At 33.5% G+C, this 27,213-nt stretch overlaps 2 protein-coding genes and 1 long non-coding RNA gene across 6 annotated transcripts; 1 reads left to right on the plus strand and 2 right to left on the minus strand.

Moving 5' to 3' along the window:
- Window positions 1-16,322: 16,322 nt before the first annotated feature.
- Window positions 16,323-18,202, minus strand: LOC139892442 (uncharacterized). 4 transcript variants are annotated; one of them, XR_011774069.1, is made up of 6 exons: window positions 17,928-18,202; window positions 17,537-17,763; window positions 17,188-17,274; window positions 16,950-17,070; window positions 16,689-16,822; window positions 16,323-16,549 (listed from the first exon to the last, which is right to left on the minus strand). It is a non-coding gene; the product is annotated as an uncharacterized lncRNA (long non-coding RNA). The 4 variants fall into 4 exon arrangements; XR_011774067.1 differs by having other exon boundaries at window positions 16,950-17,274; window positions 17,665-17,763; XR_011774066.1 differs by having other exon boundaries at window positions 16,950-17,274.
- Window positions 18,203-18,399: 197 nt separating this feature from the next.
- LOC139892443 (small ribosomal subunit protein eS7) lies at window positions 18,400-20,104 on the plus strand. The gene is made up of 6 exons (XM_071875534.1): window positions 18,400-18,548; window positions 19,065-19,148; window positions 19,225-19,298; window positions 19,385-19,508; window positions 19,646-19,828; window positions 19,920-20,104. The coding sequence occupies exons 2-6, from the start codon at window positions 19,074-19,076 to the stop codon at window positions 20,037-20,039; spliced, it is 576 nt and encodes a 191-aa protein (XP_071731635.1). The 5' UTR covers window positions 18,400-18,548; window positions 19,065-19,073; the 3' UTR covers window positions 20,040-20,104.
- Window positions 20,105-21,101: 997 nt separating this feature from the next.
- On the minus strand, window positions 21,102-24,487 carry LOC139892444 (hydroxyproline O-galactosyltransferase GALT6-like). Its single transcript, XM_071875536.1, has 6 exons — window positions 23,409-24,487; window positions 22,916-23,148; window positions 22,540-22,830; window positions 22,257-22,385; window positions 21,707-21,880; window positions 21,102-21,610 (listed from the first exon to the last, which is right to left on the minus strand). Exons 1-6 carry the CDS (start codon window positions 24,271-24,273, stop codon window positions 21,293-21,295), a joined length of 2,010 nt encoding a protein of 669 aa, XP_071731637.1. The 5' UTR covers window positions 24,274-24,487; the 3' UTR covers window positions 21,102-21,292.
- Between the last annotated feature and the right edge of the window lie 2,726 nt (window positions 24,488-27,213).

Raw genomic sequence — 27,213 nt, forward strand, 5'->3', positions numbered from 1 at the left:
TGTGCCTATTGTGTCCGGGAGCATTCGAAGATGAGGAAGAGAAGATCGACGCGTTTGTGAAAGGATTACCGGAAAGAATCCAAGAAGATATAAGTTCACACGAGCCCGCCTCCATACAACAGGCATGTAGAATGGCTCACAAACTAGTGAACCAGATTGAAGAAAGAATTAAAGAACAGACTGCTGAAGAGGCCAATGTGAAGCAAGTCAAAAGAAAGTGGGAGGAAAACGGTGATAAGAATCACCAATACAATAACAACAGCAATTATAACAATAATCGCAACAACTATCCTAACAATCGCAACATCAATCGCAACTACAACAAACGGCCCAACAACAACAACAACAACAGCAACCACAATAATCATCTTAACAACAATAATAACCGCAACAACAACAACAATCAGAAGCCGCTATGCCAAAGGTGTGAAAAGTATCACTCGGGGTTCTGCACCAAATTTTGCAACAAGTGTAAAAGAAATGGTCATAGCGCGGCGAAGTGTGATGTCTACGGACCAGGGGTTAACAGAACGAAAGGAACAAATGGTGTCGGAACGAGTAATGGCGGAGCAAGTAGTGTCGGAGCAAGTTATGCCAATGTAGTTTGTTATAAATGTGGAAAACTGGGCCACATTATTAGAAATTGCCCGAACCAGGAGAACACGAATGGACAAGGCCGCGGAAGAGTTTTCAATATTAATGTGGCAGAGGCACAGGAAGACCCGGAGCTTGTTACGGGTACGTTTCTTATTGACAATAAATCTGCTTACGTTTTATTTGATTCGGGTGCGGATAGAAGCTATATGAGTAGAGATTTTTGTGCTAAATTAAGTTGTCCGTTGACGCCTTTGGATAGTAAATTTTTACTCGAATTAACAAATGGTAAATTAATTTCAGCAGATAATATATGTCGGAATCGAGAAATTAAACTGGTTAGCGAAACATTTAAGATTGATTTGATACCAGTAGAGTTAGGGAGTTTTGATGTGATAATAAGTATGGACTGGTTGAAAGAAGTGAAAGCAGAGATCGTTTGTTACAAAAATGCAATTCGCATTATACGAGAAAAAGGAAAACCCTTAATGGTGTACGGAGAAAAGGGCAACACGAAGCTACATCTTATTAGTAATTTGAAGGCACAAAAACTAATAAGAAAAGGTTGCTATGTTGTTCTAGCACACGTCGAGAAAGTACAAACTGAAGAAAAGAGCATCAATGATGTTCCCATCGCAAAAGAATTTCCCGATGTATTTCCGAAAGAATTACCGGGATTACCCCCACATCGATCCGTTGAATTTCAAATAGATCTTGTACCAGGAGCTGCACCAATAGCTCGTGCTCCTTACAGACTAGCACCCAGCGAGATGAAAGAACTGCAAAGCCAATTACAAGAACTTTTAGAGCGTGGTTTCATTCGACCAAGCACATCACCGTGGGGAGCTCCTGTTTTGTTTGTCAAGAAGAAAGATGGTACATTCAGGTTGTGTATCGACTACCGAGAGTTGAACAAAATTACCATCAAGAACCGCTACCCACTACCGAGAATCGACGACTTATTTGATCAACTACAAGGCTCGTCTGTTTATTCAAAGATTGACTTACGTTCCGGGTATCATCAAATGCGGGTGAAAGAAGATGATATTCCAAAGACTGCTTTCAGAACACGTTACGGTCATTACGAGTTTATGGTCATGCCGTTTGGTTTAACTAATGCACCAGCTGTGTTCATGGACCTTATGAACCGAGTGTGTGGACCATACCTTGACAAGTTTGTCATTGTTTTCATTGATGACATACTTATTTACTCAAAGAATGACCAAGAACACGGTGAACATTTGAGAAAAGTGTTAGAAGTATTGAGGAAGGAAGAATTGTACGCTAAGTTTTCAAAGTGTGCATTTTGGTTGGAAGAAGTTCAATTCCTCGGTCACATAGTGAACAAAGAAGGTATTAAGGTGGATCCAGCAACGATAGAAACTGTTGAAAAGTGGGAAACCCCGAAAACTCCGAAACACATACGCCAGTTTTTAGGACTAGCTGGTTACTACAGAAGGTTCATCCAAGACTTTTCCAGAATAGCAAAACCCTTGACTGCATTAACGCATAAAGGGAAGAAATTTGAATGGAATGATGAACAAGAGAAAGCGTTTCAGTTATTGAAGAAAAAGCTAACTACGGCACCTATATTGTCATTGCCTGAAGGGAATGATGATTTTGTGATTTATTGTGACGCATCAAAGCAAGGTCTCGGTTGTGTATTAATGCAACGAACGAAGGTGATTGCTTATGCGTCTAGACAATTGAAGATTCACGAACAAAACTATACGACGCATGATTTGGAATTAGGCGCGGTTGTTTTTGCATTAAAGACTTGGAGGCACTACTTATATGGGGTCAAAAGTATTATATATACCGACCACAAAAGTCTTCAACACATATTTAATCAGAAACAACTGAATATGAGACAGCGTAGGTGGATTGAATTATTGAATGATTACGACTTTGAGATTCGTTACCACCCAGGAAAGGCAAATGTGGTAGCCGATGCCTTGAGCAGGAAGGACAGAGAACCCATTCGAGTAAAATCTATGAATATAATGATTCATAATAACCTTACTACTCAAATAAAGGAGGCGCAACAAGGAGTTTTAAAAGAGGGAAATTTAAAGGATGAAATACCCAAAGGATCGGTGAAACATCTTAATATTCGGGAAGACGGAACCCGGTATAGGGCTGAAAGGATTTGGGTACCAAAATTTGGAGATATGAGAGAAATGGTACTTAGAGAAGCTCATAAAACCATATACTCAATACATCCTGGAACGGGGAAGATGTACAAGGATCTCAAGAAACATTTTTGGTGGCCGGGTATGAAAGCCGATGTTGCTAAATACGTAGGAGAATGTTTGACGTGTTCTAAGGTCAAAGCTGAGCATCAAAAACCATCAGGTCTACTTCAACAACCCGAAATCCCAGAATGGAAATGGGAAAACATTACCATGGATTTCATCACTAAATTGCCAAGGACTGCAAGTGGTTTTGATACTATTTGGGTAATAGTTGATCGTCTCACCAAATCAGCACACTTCCTGCCAATAAGAGAAGATGACCAGATGGAGAAGTTAGCATGACTGTATTTGAAGGAAGTCGTCTCCAGACATGGAATACCAATCTCTATTATCTCTGATAGGGATGGCAGATTTATTTCAAGATTCTGGCAGACATTACAGCAAGCATTAGGAACTCGTCTAGACATGAGTACTGCCTATCATCCACAAACTGATGGGCAGAGCGAAAGGACGATACAAACGCTTGAAGACATGCTACGAGCATGTGTTATTGATTTCGGAAACAGTTGGGATCGACATCTACCATTAGCAGAATTTTCCTACAACAACAGCTACCATTCAAGCATTGAGATTGCGCCGTTTGAAGCACTTTATGGTAGAAAGTGCAGGTCTCTGATTTGTTGGAGTGAAGTGGGGGATAGACAGATTACGGGTCCGGAGATTATACAAGAAACTACCGAGAAGATCATCCAAATTCAACAACGGTTGAAAACCGCCCAAAGTCGACAAAAGAGCTACGCTGACATTAAAAGAAAAGATATAGAATTTGAAATTGGAGAGATGGTCATGCTTAAAGTTGCACCTTGGAAAGGCGTTGTTCGATTTGGTAAACGAGGGAAATTAAATCCAAGGTATATTGGACCATTCAAGATTATTGATCGTATCGGACCAGTAGCTTACCGACTTGAGTTACCTCAACAACTCGCGGCTGTACATAACACTTTCCACGTCTCGAATTTGAAGAAATTTTTTGCTAAAGAAGATCTCACTATTCCGTTAGATGAAATTCAAATCAACGAAAAACTTCAATTCATCGAAGAACCCGTCGAAATAATGGATCGTGAGGTTAAAAGACTTAAGCAAAACAAGATACCAATTGTTAAGGTTCGATGGAATGCTCGTAGAGGACCCGAGTTCACCTGGGATCGTGAAGATCAGATGAAGAAGAAATACCCGTATCTATTTCCAGAAGATTCGTCAACACCTTCAACAGCTTAAAATTTCGGGACGAAATTTATTTAACGGGTAGGTACTGTAGTGACCCGAACTTTTCCATGTTTATATATATTAATTGAGATTGATATTTACATGATTAAATGTTTCCAACATGTTAAGCAATCAAACTTGTTAAGACTTGATTAATTGAAATATGTTTCATATAGACAATTGACCACCCAAGTTGACCGGTGATTCACGAACGTTAAAACTTGTAAAAACTATACGATGACATATATATGGTTATATATATAGTTAACATGTTTTTATTATAAGTATGTATCTCATTAGGTATTTTAACAATGAGTTATATACATAAAAATGAGACTATTAATTTAAGAAACTCGAAAACGATATATATAACGATTATCGTTATAACAACGTCTTACTAGGTACATATGAATCATATTAAGATATTGATACACTTGGTTAATTATGTTAAATGATAAGTAAATATATTATTAAGTGTATTAACAATGAAATACATATGTAAAAATAAGACTACTAACTTAATGATTTCGAAACGAGACATATATGTAACGATTATCGTTGTAACGACATTTAACTGTATATACATCATACTGAGATATATTATATATCATAATATCATGATAATATAACAATTTAACATCTCATTTGTTATAATAAACAATGGGTTAACAACATTCAACAAGATCGTTAACCTAAAGGTTTCAAAACAACATTTACATGTAACGACTAACGATGACTTAACGACTCAGTTAAAATGTATATACATGTATTGTTTTAATATGTATTCATACACTTTTGAAAGACTTCAAGACACTTATCAAAATACTTCTACTTAACAAAAATGCTTACAATTACATCCTCGTTCAGTTTCATCAACAATTCTACTCGTATGCACCCGTATTCGTACTCGTACAATACACAGCTTTTAGATGTATGTACTATTGGTATATACACTCCAATGATCAGCTCTTAGCAGCCCATGTGAGTCACCTAACACATGTGGGAACCATCATTTGGCAACTAGCATGAAATATCTCATAAAATTACAAAAATATGAGTAATCATTCATGACTTATTTACATGAAAACAAAATTACATATCCTTTATATCTAATCCATACACCAACGACCAAAAACACCTACAAACACTTTCATTCTTCAATTTTCTTCATCTAATTGATCTCTCTCAAGTTCTATCTTCAAGTTCTAAGTGTTCTTCATAAATTCCAAAAGTTCTAGTTTCATAAAATCAAGAATACTTTCAAGTTTGCTAGCTCACTTCCAATCTTGTAAGGTGATCATCCAACCTCAAGAAATCTTTGTTTCTTACAGTAGGTTATCATTCTAATACAAGGTAATAATCATATTCAAACTTTGGTTCAATTTCTATAACTATAACAATCTTATTTCAAGTGATGATCTTATTTGAACTTGTTTTCGTGTCATGATTTTGCTTCAAGAACTTCGAGCCATCCAAGGATCCATTGAAGCTAGATCCATTTTTCTCTTTTCCAGTAGGTTTATCCAAGGAACTTAAGGTAGTAATGATGTTCATAACATCATTCGATTCATACATATAAAGCTATCTTATTCGAAGGTTTAAACTTGTAATCACTAGAACATAGTTTAGTTAATTCTAAACTTGTTCGCAAACAAAAGTTAATCCTTCTAACTTGACTTTTAAAATCAACTAAACACACGTTCTATATCTATATGATATGCTAACTTAATGATTTAAAACCTGAAAACACGAAAAACACCGTAAAACCGGATTTACGCCGTCGTAGTAACACCGCGGGCTGTTTTGGGTTAGTTAATTAAAAACTATGATAAACTTTGATTTAAAAGTTGTTATTCTGAGAAAATGATTTTTATTATGAACATGAAACTATATCCAAAAATTATGGTTAAACTCAAAGTGGAAGTATGTTTTCTAAAATGGTCATCTAGACGTCGTTCTTTCGACTGAAATGACTACCTTTACAAAAACGACTTGTAACTTATTTTTCCGACTATAAACCTATACTTTTTCTGTTTAGATTCATAAAATAGAGTTCAATATGAAACCATAGCAATTTGATTCACTCAAAACGGATTTAAAATGAAGAAGTTATGGGTAAAACAAGATTGGATAATTTTTCTCATTTTAGCTACGTGAAAATTGGTAACAACTCTATTCCAACCATAACTTAATCAACTTGTATTGTATATTATATAATCTTGAGATACCATAGACACGTATACAATGTTTCGACCTATCATGTCGACACATCTATATATATTTCGGAACAACCATAGACACTCTATATGTGAATGTTGGAGTTAGCTATACAGGGTTGAGGTTGATTCCAAAATATATATAGTTTGAGTTGTGATCAATACTGAGATACGTATACACTGGGTCGTGGATTGATTCAAGATAATATTTATCGATTTATTTCTGTACATCTAACTGTGGACAACTAGTTGTAGGTTACTAACGAGGACAGCTGACTTAATAAACTTAAAACATCAAAATATATTAAAAGTGTTGTAAATATATTTTGAACATACTTTGATATATATGTATATATTATTATAGGTTCGTGAATCAACCAGTGGCCAAGTCTTACTTCCCGACGAAGTAAAAATCTGTGAAAGTGAGTTATAGTCCCACTTTTAAAATCTAATATTTTTGGGATGAGAATACATGCAGGTTTTATAAATGATTTACAAAATAGACACAAGTACGTGAAACTACATTCTATGGTTGAATTATCGAAATCGAATATGCCCCTTTTTATTAAGTCTGGTAATCTAAGAATTAGGGAACAGACACCCTAATTGACGCGAATCCTAAAGATAGATCTATTGGGCCTAACAAACCCCATCCAAAGTACCGGATGCTTTAGTACTTCGAAATTTATATCATATCCGAAGGGTGTCCCGGAATGATGGGGATATTCTTATATATGCATCTTGTTAATGTCGGTTACCAGGTGTTCACCATATGAATGATTTTTATCTCTATGTATGGGATGTGTATTGAAATATGAAATCTTGTGGTCTATTATTATGATTTGATATATATAGGTTAAACCTATAACTCATCAACATTTTTGTTGACGTTTTAAGCATGTTTATTCTCAGGTGATTATTAAGAGCTTCCGCTGTCACATACTTAAATAAGGACGAGATTTGGAATCCATGCTTGTATGATATTGTGTAAAAACTGCATTCAAGAAACTTATTTTGTTGTAACATATTTGTATTGTAAACCATTATGTAATGGTCGTGTGTAAACAGGATATTTTAGATTATCATTATTTGGTAATCTACGTAAAGCTTTTTAAACCATTATTGATGAAATAAAGGTTATGGTTTGTTTTAAAATGAATGCAGTCTTTGAAAAACGTCTCATATAGAGGTCAAAACCTCGCAACGAAATCAATTAATATGGAACGTTTTTAATCAATAAGAACGGGACATTTCAGGAACAGACCCCCAAATTGACGCGATTCCTAAAGATAGATCTATCGGGCCCAACAAGCCCCATTCTGGAATTTGGAATGCTTTAGTACTTCAAAATTATCATGTCCGATGGGTGTCCCGGAATGATGGGGATATTCTATATGCATCTTGTTAATGTCGGTTACCAGGTGTTCACCGTATGAATGATTTTTATCTCCATGTATGGGATGTATTGAAATATGAAATCTTGTGGTCTATTATTTTGATTGATAAATATATAGGTTAAACCAATAACTCACCAACATTTTTGTTTACGTTTAAAGCATGTTTATTCTCAGGTGATTATTAAGAGCTTCCGCTGTTGCATACTAAAATAAGGACAAGATTTGGAGTCCATGCTTGTATGATATTATGTAAAAACTGCATTCAAGAAACTTATTTTTGATGTAATATATTCTTATTGTAAACCATTATGTAATGGTCGTGTGTAAACGGTATATTTTAGATTATCATTATTTGATAATCTACGTAATGCTTTTTAAACCTTTATAGATAAAATAAAGGTTATGATTGTTTTAAAAATGAATGCAGTCTTTGAAAAACGTCTCATATAGAGGTCAAAACCTCGCAACGAAATCAATTAATATGGAACGTTTATAATCAATATGAACGGGATATTTCATTAAAGAAATTTTGTCCTGAAATTTGATCGAGGTCGTCATGGCTAACAATAAAAATGTTTTCATGATGAAAATGAGTTGATAAATAGAGTTTTATCATTATTGATTAATATAGATAAAACGATTTGATTATGTGAAGCGTACGAGTGAAGCTGTCACAAAAGACTGAGATAGAGATTTATCTTTTGGCGTAGTCACGGTTGATTTCCGGAATTCAAGGAATTTAAAGAAATCCTATAATCAGAAAGAAAATGTAATCGCACGATTTATTAGCAAATTGTCGAAATTACAGAAAAACATAAATATCAAGGAGAATATTTCCGTGATATGCTTAGAGATTACGTAGAACGAAAGAGTTATGTAACATGGCACATGATGATGTTATGATCTGTGAATCATCACGTTCCATTTAGAAACTCAGCATGACTTACTGTAATATAATCACGTTGGCCGGGCGTCATTATATTATATTAACTCATGCTTCAATTCCCAACACTTCTCCAGAAACCATTCATAATTCAAACTCGAATTTAAAGAAATTTAGAAACTAAAATAGTTTTCTTTATGATGTAACACAGATAGCACGAAGAGATAATTAATTTTGGACAAGAATATTTATGAAAATATTCTCAGAAATATCGAAGATATTTATGATGATATTTTCAAAATTTCTAAGATCGAAGGTTGATGAAGAAAGATTTTCCACAAGATTTAACATGAGTATGGAGCAAGATATTCTCTAAAGATTTCATCGGATCCAGAATTACCTGAATTCTTTGAATATAGGGTTTGGTCCTTGTATTTGTCCTTGGTCTCCTTCATGGTTAGCTCAAAATTTTTTTTTTCAGTACCAAATTTTCTATCGAGCGTTCCCAACATTCCATTATTTATTATCAAACTTTTGGCCGTTTAGACAATCTACGATTTTGCCATTTCCTCTGCATTTAATGCAGCCATATCTGAATCATCGGTTATCAATCCGAGGTGGTTTCAAGAGAATTGTGTTTTTAGATTATTAAACGCTGATGGCAATATGGTGGAATATAAAAGGTTCCCAGGTAACAATAAAAGAGCACGCATATATATCAAGGTTATAATAAGGTTATTTTGAATGAAAAGTCGAAGTTGATTTGCTGGAGCTGTGACAAAATTGGCTAATTTGGAGAGGGATTGTAAAATTATTTTTGGTAATATCAACGCCAAAGGAGCTATCACAGATACGTGTTAAACGTTTACTCATATTCCGAGTGTTTTCAGGTGCATAACTATATGCATCAATTTTTCTTCCATAGATGAAGTGCGGTTGGTTCATCCTCTCGATTGAGGTGTTTTCAAGAATCATGAAAGGTTTGAACGCAGATTGTAATCATTAAGATACAAATGAAGTTTAAGATGAAATCAAGTGGCAAACTTGAAGAAATGTTTAGTTTCATATGCTATAATCAATATTTTAATTCATTTTAATTGTCCAATGTTAGCAGTCCACAGTTGATAGTCCACAGTTAGCAGTTCAATAATTCATATATAGTTTAATATATTATATTCGAATTAATTAATACGTGTCGTGACCCATTATATACATGTCTCAGACTCGATCACAACTCAAAGTATATATATTATTTAGAATCAACCTCAACCCTGTATAGCTAACTCGAACATTACTGCATATAGAGTGTCTATGGTTATTCCAAATAATATATATAGATGCGTCGATATGATATGTCAAAACCTTGTATACGTGTCCCGATATTTTAAGTGCGTAAAATAAATAACAGAAATTAAATGACGATAAATAAAATTGCGAGAATATAAATTGCGATAATTAAATTGCTATAAATAAATTGCGATAAATAAATGTAAGATGGAATTAACAGTTAGCTAGGAACAGTTAGCTAGGATTTTGTTAGCGTGGATTCTTAACAAAACTTCTCATAGTTAATTTGTTTGATTCTAACAAATTTTATTTTGTCCAATGTTTTCTTCATTATGCCACTTGTTGGATTCTGATAGGTCAAAATCCAAATATGAAATCGAATGGAAATGGTTATTCTGCGGTGAACGGATACGTATATCTGTGGGTGTAAGTAGGATAGTAAATGACCGTTGAATCGGATTGGAAGAATGTACAGTGTATCTTATTAATGTGAAATCTAAATATTCCCCGGATATTACCTACCCGTTAAAATATTTTTACCATTAACAGTTTGTACAAAAGAATTTTTAATTACAGTCTTTATGAAAACATATATACATATGTATTTTCTTCAGATGTAATCATGGATTTAATGAGTCAATATGATATTAAACTCATTTGATTTACCGTTAGAACGAGAATATATAATCTCTAAAACATTAAAGATTACATAATCGCCATGTCGAACGAAGGTAATTGATGTAGAACGATTCGTAGAACGATGATTATACTCGAGGTACAGAATGAGATGTTGAGACATGGATTGTTGAAAATTGGGTTGTTGGTGGTACTGGTGCCGTTGGTGCTGAGGCTAGTGATGTTACTGGTGTTGGTGATACTGCTGGTGCTTGCAAATTGTGTACCGTGCTCTCTAAAGTTAATACTCGAGCTCGAAGTTCTCTAACTTCTTCTACTAACCCTGGTTGGTTATCAGTGTGAGGTAGAGGTCGAAAATCTCCTCTAGTTCCGTTAATGGTAGCCTCAAGATGAAAAATTCTTGCAAAAAGGGTATAAACGGTGTTGCGAACGGGTTCGCCGGTGAGCGGGTCAAGTACTCCAAGGTTAGGTGGTAGATTCGGTTCATGATATGGAGTACCTTCTTCCCTTCTCCATAGGGTGAGTATGTCGTGAACCCACCCCAATTTTCTCCAGTAATCACGGTAGTTAATTGGATGGTGTGCTCCTGTCATGCTGTCTTCGGAGTCAGAGGAACTTGGTCGATTCGTAGAGGCCATCTTACGCGATCTCAGAAAAGATTTTTGGTATGAAGAGTTTAGTGACCGCAGTTGATAGTTGGATGGTATTCTCAATGCATAACATGCATAGATATATATAGTACCAGGATCCCTTAAATTACGGAGAAATTTACGGAAGATATCAGGCAAAGTCTACCGTAATAGATGCGCTAAGATATGAATTTGTCTATACACTATCTATGCAATAAAGGCAGTAGGACGTGTCTAGACTTAGGAATGATAAGCAGGTAATTCTTCCACTAGGAATGATAAACATAACTTATATTATGCAGCTAAGGTCGAAGTCCAGACTTGCTAATGCATCCTAACGAATATCAATCAGACTCACTAATGCAAGACCTGGTTCGCTAAGATCACCGCTCTGATACCACATGTCATACCCTGTCCTAATCCATCTGGACGAAGTCATCAACATCTGGTCCCATTGCGAGGTACGACTCCAAGTAATATCTCTAAATTGAGCAAATGCACAGTGGAAGATTTCTTTCATACCTGAGAATAAACATGCTTTAAAGTGTCAACCAAAAGGTTGGTGAGTTCATAGGTTTATCATAATAATCATTTCCATATTTTTAATAGACCAAAAGATTTCATTTTCATTTTCATAAACATACATCTCATATCAGGCATTTCGCAAACTGCATAGAGATAAAAAAAAATCATTCATATGGTGAACACCTGGTAACCGACCTTAACAAGATGCATATAGAATATCTCCATCATTCCGGGACTCCCTTCGGACATGATAAATTCGAAGTACTAAAGCATCCGGTACTTTGGATGGGGCTTGTTGGACCCGATAGATCTATCTTTAGGATTCGCGTCAATTAGGGTGTATGTTCCCTAATTCTTAGATTACCAGACTAAAAAGGGGCATATTCGGTTTAATAATCCAGCCATAGAATGTAGTTTTAAGTACTTGTGTCTATTTCGTCAAATATTTATAAAACAGCGCATGTATTCTCAGTCCCAAAAATATATACTGCAAAAGCATTTAAAAATGAAACAAATATAACTCACAATACGATATTTTGTAGTAGAAATATGCATACGACGGAACTGAACAATGCAGGGTTGGCCTCGGATTCACGAACCTATATCAATTATGTATATTAACACATATAATAACAACTAACAAGTTTATATATTAATAATTTACATATCATATTACTAAATAAGTTATATTTATCCTATATACTTTAAGTAGTAAATATTTATTTCTATAGTACATTTATTAATATTAATATAGTAAATACTTATTAAGGTAGTTTAACAATATAATATTTATCATTTATCATAATATATTAAAAATAGAAATTTATTTCGAGATTTATATATGATAAAAAATATATATTTATATTATTAATATATTATATATATAGCTTACTTAATATCATTTTAATAATAAAAATTTAGTAATATGTAATATTAATATATTTGTAATGTATTTTTGTAAAATAAAAAAAATAACAATAATAGTGATAATAATGATGGTAGTAATAATAATAAGAGTAATAATAAATACTACCTCACAAGAAAAGCTCCAAAAATAAATAACTGCCCATGCCCGGGCTTTAACTCGCAACCTCGCGCTAACCCATCAACTACCAAGACCACCTGCTCTAACTCTTTTTTCTGATATTATTCCTAACTTAAATCTATATAACCCGTTTCTGTTTTCCTTCTTCTTCTTCTTAAATCATCAGCCCATCATCATCATCTAAACATCATTACTATTATCATTATCATAAACTACCTAACCGCCATCATCATGCATCATCTACTATCAACATCATCCTTATCTAATTATCATGTTATCAAATTCATCTTCTCATCATAATCTATATCGTCGTCTATATCAATATCTATAAATCATCATCAATCTCGCCACACTGTTATTACTACTTCCATCATTCATCATCGTTCACTTATCAACCTAATCATCAAATCATTGTGATATACATATCACCGACTCCTCATCACAGTATATATATCTATAAACCTTTTACATCATCGCACACAATATAGAAATCCATTAAAAGTCCCAGACAAAAATATAGCCCATTTATATTGTTAAATGGACTCACAAAAGCCCACAACCTGTTTCAGTTAAATTAACGATGGCTTTGTGGTGTGTTGCAGTTTGATCGAAAACAGATACACAACAACATAGTCGTGCAATTGTGTATAATTATCTTAACTATCTCGCTATAAACATTATTGTCTTTACCACGGTTTCATCACTGTTAATCATTCATTATGCTTCCAACATCTATCATCACTTACCATTTTTATCATCGTCATCATCATCTTTCGGACTCCATAGAACATATAGCAGTCCAACAATATATAAACCATATAGTACTTTCGTTAAAACATGAAGGGTCTATTACAAATAAAAGTCGACGTTTATACTATATAAAAGAAGACTTAGTTTATTTGCAAGTTGGGATTTTAGAATCCAAGAAAAAGAAAAACATCTCTATCCTATCTTCCCTCCATTCTTCTTTTTACCCATAAAGGAGACAACTAATAATACTCACTTTATAGTAATTAGATAGGGACCTTCAACATCAATAAAGATTTAACAATTGATCAAATATCCGTGGATGAGTGACGGTTAAAAAATAGAAAAGGAAGAATAACAAGCAGGTGCAGCAGGTGTGGGTGGTTGTTTACGGTGTGTAGTGATAAACCGAAAACAGAAGACAAATACCATTGTATCGAGCAAGTGGTGTTCTCCGATGGGTTGTGGTGCTGGCGATTGGTTAGAAGAGAGAGACAAAGGTGGTCTGGTTTATTTGGTGATGATTGTTTGGGTGAATCAATTATTGATGGGTTATGGTGATGATAGAAGTAGAACCCGAAAATAAGAAATAACCAAATGGTTCGAATAGTTGATGATGGTTTTGTAGTAGTGGGTTATTGATGGTGATGGTAGTCGTAGGGAAGAAGAAAGAAAGCAAGATGCTGGAAGTTTGTGATCATGGTGGAGGATGATGGCGGTTGTAGGGATAGAGGTGATTAACGGTTGTGATGGCGATTTGTTGTGTTGGTGGCCGAAGTAGGTGATTGTGAGTGGATGAGCCGAGTGGTGGTTATCATGGTGGCTTCGTTTCACATAACAACAAGAAGGAGAAGTGATAAGTTGTTCGTAACAAGAGAAAGAGAAGGAAAGTGTTGTATCTCTGTCTATATGTATATATATATATATATATATATATATAAAAGAGAAAAGTTGAAAAGGAAGAAAAAAAAATCTACTTGCAATTAAAAGTAATCATATATAATATAAATTGAAATCAATAATTTGCATTCAAGAACGTGAGATGGTGATGAATTGGGACAAAAGTGAGCAGTGGTGGATGTATCATCCATATAATTCATATTATAAAGACAAACACAGTAACAATATTGGTTATGAGTATCTATCTAATGTTAGTGGGTTATGTGTTCTCTGCAAGTATTCATATAATAAATTAATAATTAAATATAATACCTTAATTAAATATCACACTACAAGTTGAGAGAACCAATAAATCAAGCAAATCATTCAATTAAACATAGTGAAGGTTTTGATGATTCGTGATGTAGTGGATGTGGATTATTTGATGGTGAGTTAAACAGAAAGGGAACATAAATGGGTGGAATTGTACGTTCATTACTAGACATCTACATATATTTATAATTCTCTAAAGATTAATAAGGATTAATAATAATAATTTAATAATAATAATAATAAAGAAGCATGTGGTGAATGTTCTCGGATGATATTATTTACCAGAAAAACAAGGCAAAAGAAAACAGTGCCAAGACTAGTGATGGAATGTGTTGGTTGGATACAATCAATGCAAGTGTATACATCTTATTTATATATAATATGTATGTTGGACAAATACAGATAACAACATAGAATCATATAAATCAATAAAGTAATTTGAAAGTAAAACGTGTTTAAACAATAGTATAGCAGCCTCTTCACTTGGAGTTTAATTACCGACACTATCAATAGGATATTATATCGTGTCCATTGCTAAACAGTTATAATATAAAAGTGTTCCTGAATACATTTCTAATAACCCTATAATTTATATCACTCATTTTCGGATCACCGTTTATTGTTAAAAATAACATAAGCTCGTTTTTTAACTTGTTGAATATTAATTGAGACGACAAAAGAATGTTACTTTTAATTAATAAATATATTCAACAAACTTATATATTATATATATATATATATATATATATATATATATATATATATATATATATATATATATATATATATATATATATATATATATATATATATATAGATTCATTTAATAAATTTTGTTATAACATATGTTATCTTATTTTACATAATTAACTACATCATATAATATTTCAAATTATATTTCCAATTACCATTTATTTATATATATATATATATATATATATATATACACACACACACACACACACACACACATATATCTATTTACAATAAATTGTTCGTGAATCGTCGGGAATGGCCGAAGGTCAATTGAATATATAAAACAGTTCAAAAATTTTGAGACTCAACCTAACAGACTTTGCTTATCGTGACAAAAATATTAAATTGTATCGAGAGTTTGATTAAAATTTAGTCAAAAATTTCCAGGTCGTCACATCACGAACCTCATCGTCTTCGTATATGAGGATCATGTTATGGCAATATATTTGGGTTAAGCTGCATATTGTCAACTTCAAATTTCATTTATACAACAATTTAGAACACAATATTTATTAGATATCATATATATTCTCAAATATTATGAACTGACCAAAATTATGTTTGTAAGACAGATGATCTAGTGCCAACTTATAGTGAAGACCTGAGAAACTAAACATAACCACCACGAAGCAGCTAAACCATCACTGCTGATTCAAATATAGTAGATCAATAGAAATCATCATTAGCGCAAGTAACAATAAATTGCAATATAATAACTCGTAGTAGAATATAAAGTAGTTGCAACTCTGATAAAAGAGGCTTTGATCAGCTCAAATAACAAATCAATACTTACACCAACTGCAATATGTTATAACTAATTAGATAGGCTCAGATCTGGAATTTGAGGGGTTAAGGACCAGATTGAATGTAGTGATACAGACTCGAAACGCAAATTCTTTACTTCACATATACTATAACTCATCTGGGATGACCGTAGGATAAATATCTATCTATCATACATAAATGAAGAAAATGAATGCACAATAAGTGACACCAAGTATAAATCTAATTTTTCTTTAAAAAATATAAGGCTAATGTACCATGACCATATTGGCATTCAACCATATTCTATTGTGTTTTAACATTTTTGCTAGTTGAAATTCGAATAGTACAAACGATGCTATTCCAGAGGTATCTTTAACTCGAATGGTCGTTCTACCTCTGAAAAAATAATACCAAACAAATGACAATATGAATAAATGTTCTAATATAAAGGTATTAGTACTTAATATCATAAAACTATTGCTGATTAAGATCAAATAAAATGATAAGTTCAGCCACGTTTTGATTTTAATTTTACCTGCAGTACAAGTCTTTTACTCTACCACACGTATCACACTCATGCACTGATGCACGCATACTCCACATGCCACGACCAGTGAGTTACCAGCCTTCTTACCATCTTTCATCAGAATTTATTTTCACCACTTCAACCTTGGTAACACAAAAGGAGGACTGTGAATCAGGCATTATTAGGTCACTAAAAAGTTATAAAGTATGTACTGCAATATTAAAATAATTATAATTATAGCATTAAACTGAACTTCATAATCTTCCAGACCTCTTCAATATTCATGGGCGGGTCGTCCTTATAGTCATCTAATGCGGTCTTAACAACCGTATTGATCTCCAATGTTGGCGTGTCAGGATGAGCAACATCATCCGGATCATTATCTCGTAATCTAGATATACCAGAAATGGACTCGAGAAAAAATAAGGATCCAAAGTATTAATGCAGACAGACTGAATATCTTAATAATGAATACAATTTATTTATTTACTTTTGCGATACGACTTACTCTGATATATTACTTGCAATCGGCTCAAGTTCAGGTTCGGACTTTACACTAAAATTATTAATTGAGTTCGTCTTACCAACAACAAATCTGTACATCATGTAGATAATGTCAGTAAGCATGTTGATATATGTATATATATTATCTGAAACAGAAGTATATGATGTCATGAATGGTAAATGGTAAACTATATGATACATTTACTTAAAAAATGGTTATTGTATTAAAGTTTGCTTATTTGGTACTTGAAAACATATCGTTGCAGTCAAATATAACAAATACATATACACATATAGCAAACTTTATGTAGACAGTTTTATTAACATATAAGGAGTAGTTATTTATCACATACCAACTGAGTCTCTTATTTAAGAAGTCATCTTAAGCAGGTCATGAAATTGAGAGGACCGAAGCCATATGTTGAAACATTGAATTAGGGGGTCGATTGCACCTTAGTAACTCTATAGAACTTTATTTTACCTGGGTGGTCAATCAACTTGTAAGGCAGCACACTAAATACTTCAATACACAGTAATCAGCCTCCTTTAAGATCTGTGCAACATCTTCAAACATGTATCCCTTCACAATAATGAGCCAAAAAAAAAAAAAATCAATAACAACAACCTGAATAAAAAAACCTAACCTTAAATAATCTTCAATTCCTTCAATCCTGTAGAAATCGAACTCGATAGAAACAAAACCCCAAACAGGTTGCAAGAAACGAACGGAAAGGGAAACCTAACCTTACACCATCTTTAATCTCTTCAATCGGCAGAGTCGCAGTAGGTAGAAAGAAAACAGGGAAGTGTTTTCACTGACCAGAGAACGACGGTGAAGACAAAGTCGAAGAAATAGGGTGCTCAGTACCAACACGCCATCGATGGCCAACTATGAACTATCTTCCAGAATCCGATTAAATCACTCAGCTGATCGATAGAGGAAGATTGTGAATTTAGGGTTTGTAAGTTGAAGGGTTTGGAAGAGAGAGAATGAAACAGGAATGGTTAAAAAAAAAAAAAAAAAACCAGCTAAAGTATAACAGTGAATGGGATGGGTTTGACCAATGGGATTGCAGAGTTTTTTTTACGCAAATTAGTATTAGTATTAGTATATATAAAGAAATATAAATTAGGGCTGTTCTAGAACATTAGAAATGCGGTCCATATAAATATCGGCCCAAGCTATCAGCCCAATCATATAACCTAACCCTAGAAATTAAATTAGGGCATTACAAAACCCTTCTGTTTTATGCCTTTTGTGCCCTCAAAATCAATTACAGCTGCAGCAGACGACTTCTTCTTCTCCCGAACTTAACTCCAAGCTGGTTAGGGTTTCATCCAACAGGATACACCCTTCAATTCCACGTAATCCATCTCAATCTCTATCTATATATATTTTAGTTTAAACCTTAATTTTTAACTTATATATGTGATGTGATTGCATTCCAAATCATGTGCTTTTTTGATATCGTAATTCGTCAGATATTTGTAATTTTGCGATAAATTATACGAAAGTTTTCATATATGATTATATACTGTATCTATAACTTATTTCGGAGCCTCGAGTGAAGGACGGTTGAGCCTCACAAGCTTTGTTCTTCTCATAGCGCTCCGTACATGTATTGCCTTACTGATTTGAAAATGAAATATTTGTATTTATTTTCAGTGATTTGTTTCTAGGGCATATATATGATACTTTTGCACTTTGTATTCTGTATATATAGTTTCTATTTTATCTTATTTTGAGTGTAAATTTGAATGCTACATTTCATTTTAGCTTAATTGCTCCATTTTAAATCAGCAGTTTGATGTATGTCTCTGGCTAGCTAGCAACCACTTTTTGTAGTTATAATCACTAAATGATTGCAATTTATCAACCAGATCATCAGTATGTATACCTCAATGAAGAAGATCCAAAAGGAAAAGGATGTCGAACCGACCGAGTTTGAGCAGAGTGTTGCTCAGGTCATTGTTTTGTTATATATTACTGTGATTGCATATTGTTTTTTGGATGATTTTTAAATAACATTTTTTTCTACAGGCGTTGTTTGACTTGGAGAACACGCACCAGGAGCTCAAGAGTGACTTGAAGGACTTGTTTATCAACTCTGCAAAGTAAGAATATGCATCACTGGTATCTGAAAGTTTTTAATGTGTTTTTACTTCATCGTGTTAATAAACAATTTATGTTTTATTCGCAGTCAAATTGAAGTCTCTGGAAACCGAAAGGCGGTTGTGATTCATGTTCCTTATAGATTAAGGAAGGGGTTCCGCAAGATTCATACTAAGCTTGTTAGAGAGCTTGAGAAGAAGTTCAGTGGAAAGGTATTTTGATTGATGACTTATATCTTGTCCTTTTTAAGTTTTAATCGCGGAATTATAGATTCCTTTTGTTCCTGTATCATAAAATAGGAACCTTTTTACTGTGATGATTTGCGATTATTATATTGTTTTGTTGACAGGATGTTGTGATCATTGCCACCAGACGGATAGTTAGGCCACCAAAGAAAGGTTCTGCAGCCCAGAGGCCACGATCACGCACACTAACAGCTGTGCATGATGCCATGCTGGAGGATGTTGTGCACCCTGCTGAGATTGTGGGAAAACGTGTCCGATACAGACTCGATGGCTCCAAAATAATCAAAGTACACACACAATTCATCTTGTTTGTTTAGATTTATATTGTGTAAATGACCTTCATGCTTATATTTGAATTGGGATTTTATACTTTTGTAGATCTACTTGGACCCAAAGGCTCGTAATGATACTGAATACAAGCTAGAGACATTCAGCGGAGTTTACAGGAAGCTTTCTGGTAAAGATGTTGTCTTCGAGTACCCAATGACAGAAGCTTAAGATGTGTTTTATCTAGCTACGCTTTTGAGTTGAGTTGCCTTATATCTTGTGTTGAAATATTGACAAGTCTTATATTCACTTTTTTGAAATTTTGGTTAATACTATCAGCTCTTCTCCTTTTGATCCATGACTTATTTTATATGATGTTTAGTTGGATTAATATAACTTTTTGCCAACCTATCTTCTGTATGTTTTATAATTGAACTTATGCTGTATTACGTTATATTTATCTTCTTTCTTTAGTATGAGAAAGAAGTAGAAAGTTTGGTTGTATCGTTGGTGGGACCAAATTAGAAGTCAGCACTATTTTGGCTTAAAACCTATCCAAAAGAGAAATAAATTACTATTTCATCCTATACCTCTTGTCCAAGATAAAAAAAAAACACATAACTTTAGAAATGTCATAATTACATGATACTTTTTAAAAGTGGACCGGTAACTTGAGTTTGGGGTATTAAATTATATAATAGTAATATTTTTGATAATAGGAGAAGAGTTTTATCTAAAGCAAATTTCTTCCATATAATTTATTTTCACAAGTCTGAAAGTCCTATAAATTATCAAATTCAAATCCGACCTTTTTCTTTATGATTTGTGCCTACACCAAATGGTGATATCGTTGTGCTTCTTTCAACTAAGAGGTGGAGAGTTTAAATCCTGCTATGAATAATTTCATGAATTAATTATAAATATTCGTGTAATTAGTGTGGGAGTTTTCCTCCAGAAAAATATCTTGTGTAATTAGTGTGGGAGTTTTCCTCCAGAAAAATATCTTGTGACCATAACATCACATTCCTGTAAAAGGTCTAAAGTCGAATCTTGAGGTGGTCAGACTTGGATAAGAGTTAAAAACAGCCGGACTCCTCCTGATGAACTGGAAATTGCGTCCAGTAGAGTATGAGAACTTTTTATCAAGGTCTAAGGGTGTTCTAAACCAAGTTTATTTGATAAGAATGTGTACTAGTACTAATACAAAACATGAAAATTAGCATTAACATAAGAAAGAGGAATCAAAGAAGGGTTCAGATTAAAGTCCAACAAAATTTTCCCATCTTGTTTTTAAGTTCTATGATAGATTACGACCTAAGATTTTGCTGTACCAAAACTTCCCACTGCTCATGTATATAACACAGACCCATCTAAGAAAGAAGGGGCACGAAAACAACAAAATAATCAAAGAATCCCGAAAGGACCTTTTTAATGATCGGCCCACGGTTTCAGTTGTCATCATCATCACAAAACAGAGACGGGTGTCATCTCATGTTGCAACATTGCGGTCGGCCATAAAGCTGTAACTTGTTCCACAAACATAGCATTTGTCTTGGAGATTGATAATGGGCCGTATAGTAATCTTCAATGCAACCAAACTGACAAAACTTTAGACTGTGAACGTATTCAACGCGTTTTGTAACGTTGAATTGCTCTACCCACATACCCATACTCACATCTTCCATCTTGAACAACTTTAGTTTATGCTTCTCGAATTTCTTTGCGATGGACTCAGCAACATCGGATGATAATATGTAGCCCGGACCATTTGCATAAGGTGGGTAATCTTCTTCTGGCCATTCCTAAAAATGTACAAAATACAAGCTAAGATTCTAAGAACGTGTATGCGAAATAAACATGTGGCCTATAAGTACAAAAAAGTACGATAGTAGTAGTACCTCGTATGTCACAGACCATTTCCCATATCGTAGGGGTTTATGATAATAATTAATATTTCCCACATACAAACTCTTCCCATCGCCTATTTTTTTGACTTCGTTAAGAACAGCATCAACTCTAACAAACGTATCATCGTCACACTTCATGATGTACTTTGAAGATGCAGTATGAACCTGTAATAAAATTCAATCCAAAAATAAGTACTAACCTGTTTTAGTAGTACTGCAGTAACAATACAACCACTAATAACAATAATATAAAATACGGATTTTTCTATATATTGTATATAATTATAATAATTTAAAATTTAAATATGGATTTTTCTAACAACAATCCTTAACGCTGTCATTAACGTGCATAAAAGGGTTGTACAATACAATAACAGTCACTTGAAATTTAACCTATAATTGCTATGTACAATCATTTTATGCACGTTAACGACTCGTTAAAAAATCCTAGAAGTATAAGTATAAGTATATAAATAATAATAATAGTAATAATACGGAGTAATATACAAAAGATTATTTCAAATAAGATCTAATAACTCACCCCATATTCACATATTGCAATGGTTTTCAAAACCACAAGGTCATAATTATCCATGTAAGGCACGATCACAATGTCCCCGAAAAAATCCGCTTCTTTCTTTAATTCGACGTTCACTTCCTTTCGTGCATGCTAACGAAGCAACAAAAAACAGCTTATGTAACAAAAGAGTCTAAAAGTATATATATTTTTTTTTTGGCTAAATAACGAATACTATTAAAATAGATACCTTCTAAAAGTATAATTAAGAACTTGAGATGACATGTTATAATGAGTCTTCACTTACCAATGCAACAAAGAAACGAGCAACGACATGTGAAGATTTAATAAGATTATGCTGCATCCACGATTTCCTGACAGCCATACGTTCGGCGAAATGATTTCCTGCTGAAAGAATTCCGATAAACATATCGATGGGCCCATCTGGAGTACGTGGGGCCCTCCATTTATCAGACATCTCCAGGTGTCGTTGAGGAGCAAAACTAGGATGCGTTGAGGGTAACGATGCAGCGTATACAACGTTCACATCAATGTCTCCATTTAAAGCCAATCCTGTTGCATCCTCTAATGCAAATCCCTGAACACATCAACCAATTCTTATTCACTAACAACTTTATATAATTATATTTATTTAATGAATAAAGTAAAAATTGTATACGAACTGTTCGATAAGGGAACGATGTAATGTGTCTTCCATCAACATTAACATGATAACCCTCTAATCCTGCACTAAGAGTTAAAACAAATAGTTTCCCTTCTACAAAAGGGTAAGGCCAATCGAAAGTCACTTTTTTGGTTCGACCAATTAGCCGGTTCAACCACCAGCTCGATTTTGACTCTTCCGTATGGTCATTATCATTACGGATCCATTTCTCACATTTCACCTGACCATCAACTACAAAATAAATAAAAAATAAAAACCTTCAATAATTCCCTAAGCAACCTGTAGTAAAGTATTGTGTAAATAGATCATTAATAAAAGTTGTTTCTAGTCAAAAAGTCCAAACAATTTGGTCAATTCTAATTGAATTTTAATAAAGTTACAGAACAATTAATCAATAAGGAATTTTGAAACCTAATATCTGATCATATGCAAGACTTATACAACAAATTAACGATATAAACGATATCGAAAACTGAAATTGGATATCATACCAGTTTCTTCATCAGCCCTAGATTTCCATCCTTCACATCTATGAGCAGATCCCCATTGCATTCTATAACAAGTATTTTGTTCAATTACAGGTTTACCACTCCAATCCCCTTTTAACCTAGGATTAAAATGCAAAATCCTTGGTGGGTCCTCTCCATCAACAGTTTTTAAACCCTGTAACTCCATCATAAACTGTGAAACCATCAAATATTGACCCGATTTCAACAACGAAATCTTCGGGTCCTGTTCAGGATGAGCCTCTCTAGGCCTACCCACAAGTGTTATATGTGATCCCAATGTCATCCCACATGGAAGCACAATAATGCTTCCTTTTTCTCGAAAAACAGAACCCGATAAAGTAATCGAATTCGGACACCTCTCTATTGTTCGGTTTCGGGTTTCGGTTGGTAATTTGAGTTTACCAGATTCAAGTTCTTCCCAATACTTTTTCCCAACTGAAAATGCTTCAGTTGCAGACTTTTGAATTCCACTAAACCCATCTTTTGGTTCACCATTTAAACTGTTGACATCAAAATTCAAACTTGATATAGCTTTAAATTCAACAAATTTACGAAAATGTCCTAAATTTGATGGGGTTTTAGCAACAATTTGTGGGAAATTTAAGGGGCGAATTGGGGCTTTTTTACCTTGTAATTCTTCTTCACTATCTAGGGCAAAGGACTTTTTTGTAAATTTATTATTAAAGAAAAAACTACTACTAGAATCGTCTTCTTGACTTGCAATTTTGGATACAAATGGTATCTCTAAACCAACCATAATCAAATACAAAAAGCCTACACAGATCAAAAACTGAATCGACCTTCTTTGCTTTATCAACATCATTAACTCCGCTTTACTTGGCTTCATATTCAATTTCTTCAACTACCCAGAAACAAATCAACCAAGAAAACAAACGCTCGAAAGTTAAAGAGCCCTAACGGTCATATGGGTCCTCGTAATCATGAATAAAGATTCAAAAAGACTCGAACTTTTTCATGATTTCGATGATTTCAAACGAACCCAGTATCTAAAAATTGAAGACGACAGATACCCAGAGAGAGGAATTTAGAGATAAGAAGAAGAAGAAGAAGAAGAAGAAGAAGAAGGGAGTTTGGGTTTCAAATGGTTGAGTTGTAGAGATATCAAAGTATGTACGTTTATGAAGCTTTAACAGAGTCGGTCGCCTGCTTGGAACAAACATAAATATTTGCAATTTATTTTCTTTCTCCATCAATTCAAATAATAATTCAGAAGGAAACCGTTTTTAGTTTTTTCTATTATTATTTATTTATTATTTATTATTTATTTATTATTTATTATATATTATTTTTAACATTTATTAATTACGAGACCCGAACCGGCCCGCGCGTTGCGGCGGGACCTTTCAGGTTGTACATTCATAGTTAACGTAACGTTATGTATTTACAGAGGCGAAAACGACTCATGTGTTAAGCTCTGTTTCAGATGTCGGTGTGTTTAGTGTTTTTAAAAAAATGACCGTTTCGCATATAGTTTTTTTTTTTTTTGAAAGGCAAGCAACATTTTATTAGCCAAAACAATGAATACAAGGAGGAGATCCAAAAGTGATGGATCAAGTATGTACACTCCTAACTAAACATTGAAGAGACCCGATACAAGACACGAACACGAAAACCACGAAAAAACACAAAAACAAAAGATTATCCAAACTTATACAAGATTGAGATATACAACAGGATTGGAAATCCACATATGCCAATCTAATTTCTTGTTCTTCATCCTATTCGAGATCCAATCAAATGACCGTTTCGCGTATAGTCAGTTGCGTTGTGTTCGTAAAATTATTCCGAGTTGAACGATGGTGTAGGAAAAATTTAACGCTCGACGAGCGGGAAGATACGGCCCGGTAAAAAATTTGGTGAAGTTTGGTTAAAGCTTTTTAATAAAATAATGATTTGATGGAATGTCGTTTTCATTACGAAGAAAAAAATCAAAAATTCCACCACAAATAGTATATATCTAATAAAATAATAATAATAATAATAATAATAATAATATACCATAATAATAATAATTACAGTTATTATGGTATATTATTATTATTATTATTATTATTATTATTATAGTCAATGACTGAAGTATGACCCACTAACTTTTGATCTTATAACATGTGTCCAAGAAAAACCTGTTTAACTTGAATCCGGGCCACTTATTTCGAAGAAAGTACAACCCCTTGGTAAGAACTGATCTCGGGTCATGTTTTTTAATTCACTCTTTGATTACCACTCAGCAAAAGGCTCGATGGTATATGTGAATTAAGTTCAAAGTCGCTTTTCACCTGTAATATTTCGTCTTCGACCATAATCAATGCGTGTCATGGATAAACCCCTAAAATTTTTAGAAAGAACAAGAACCACTTTGCGAACTTAGAAAATATATTCTGATTAAACTTCCTGTAAAGTTACTAAACATTATGAAGAGGTCAAAAATGGGCCTCACGTGTTAGATTATTCCTCACGCCACCACAAAGACCATAGTCATGGGATGATGATATATCCAACAAACTTTTTGATATATTCACCACAAAATATGTATTAGTGAGTTGTACTGTACAAACTGTTACTACATGTTTGTGGTGGATATATCAAAAAGTGTGTTGGATATATCACTGCCCATAGTCATGATAGTTGCAAATAAAGTTACTACATTCTAAATTCTTAGATTATAATATAGAAAACAGAATTATTTTAAATTTAGTTACTGTTCATGTAAAATACATGAATTTTTACTATATAATATGATATAACATAATATAATGGTTAAATATTAAATTTTAAGAAATAATTATTTAATTATATTTTTTGCATGTTGACTCTAATTTTTTGTATATATTATTTTTTCAAAAAGTAGACATTTATATTTTTGTATATACTATACTAAAGCAAAGAAAACATTCAGTACAATGGGGAGGGACCAACCAGGACCGATCATCAGAAGCTCGAATAATTAATTGGAAGTAGATTAAGACTACTCTTATTCATGACACGTGTAATGGAAAGACATTGATGCCACATCAATGCCACCTTAGCAGTTTCTTTCTATCACTTAACACGTCTGAAACAACCCAACCCGTATTTAAACCGGCCCATAATTTTTTTTCCTTATAATACATTAATATCGTTAACATTTAGGTCCCAATTATGTTTCTAAAAACATCTTTAATAAAATATTAAGTTTAATAAACTTTAAAACATTTAATACATAAGTTAAATATCCAAACGAGCATACACGACCAAACTATTTTAAATTCCAACAAAACCGAGCATGGTGATTGGGGATACGCTACCCAATCTTAATAACTCCAAAAGCACATCTTCTAAAGCAAACTACGCGAGCTCACTAGTCCCCATGCTTACCCGAGTCACCGTCTCCATGCAAATCTATAAAAATGTAAACCACGAGAGGGTAAGCTAACGCTTAGTGAGTGAGAATATACTACATACATATATATGCATAAAATGGACACGCCACACAAGTAATCAAATAACGCATACCGGAGCATCCAAGCATAAAGGCAAGCTAAGCTAAGCATACCGTACGATCACTAAGCAACAAGCTAAAATAACAACAATTATAAGTTCACCAACGATGATGTGAACAACGCCAATGTGACGACCCGAAAATTTCCGACCAAATTTAAACTTAACTCTTATATGTTTTCGAAACAAAAAGCAAAGTCTGCAATGTTGAAATCTCAAAAATTTTGAACTGTGTTCATATATTCAATTACCCTTTAACTACCTTCGACGATTCACGAACAACTAATTG

This window comes from Rutidosis leptorrhynchoides, chromosome 2, assembly GCF_046630445.1.
Source record: "Rutidosis leptorrhynchoides isolate AG116_Rl617_1_P2 chromosome 2, CSIRO_AGI_Rlap_v1, whole genome shotgun sequence".
Taxonomy (NCBI): domain Eukaryota; kingdom Viridiplantae; phylum Streptophyta; class Magnoliopsida; order Asterales; family Asteraceae; genus Rutidosis; species Rutidosis leptorrhynchoides.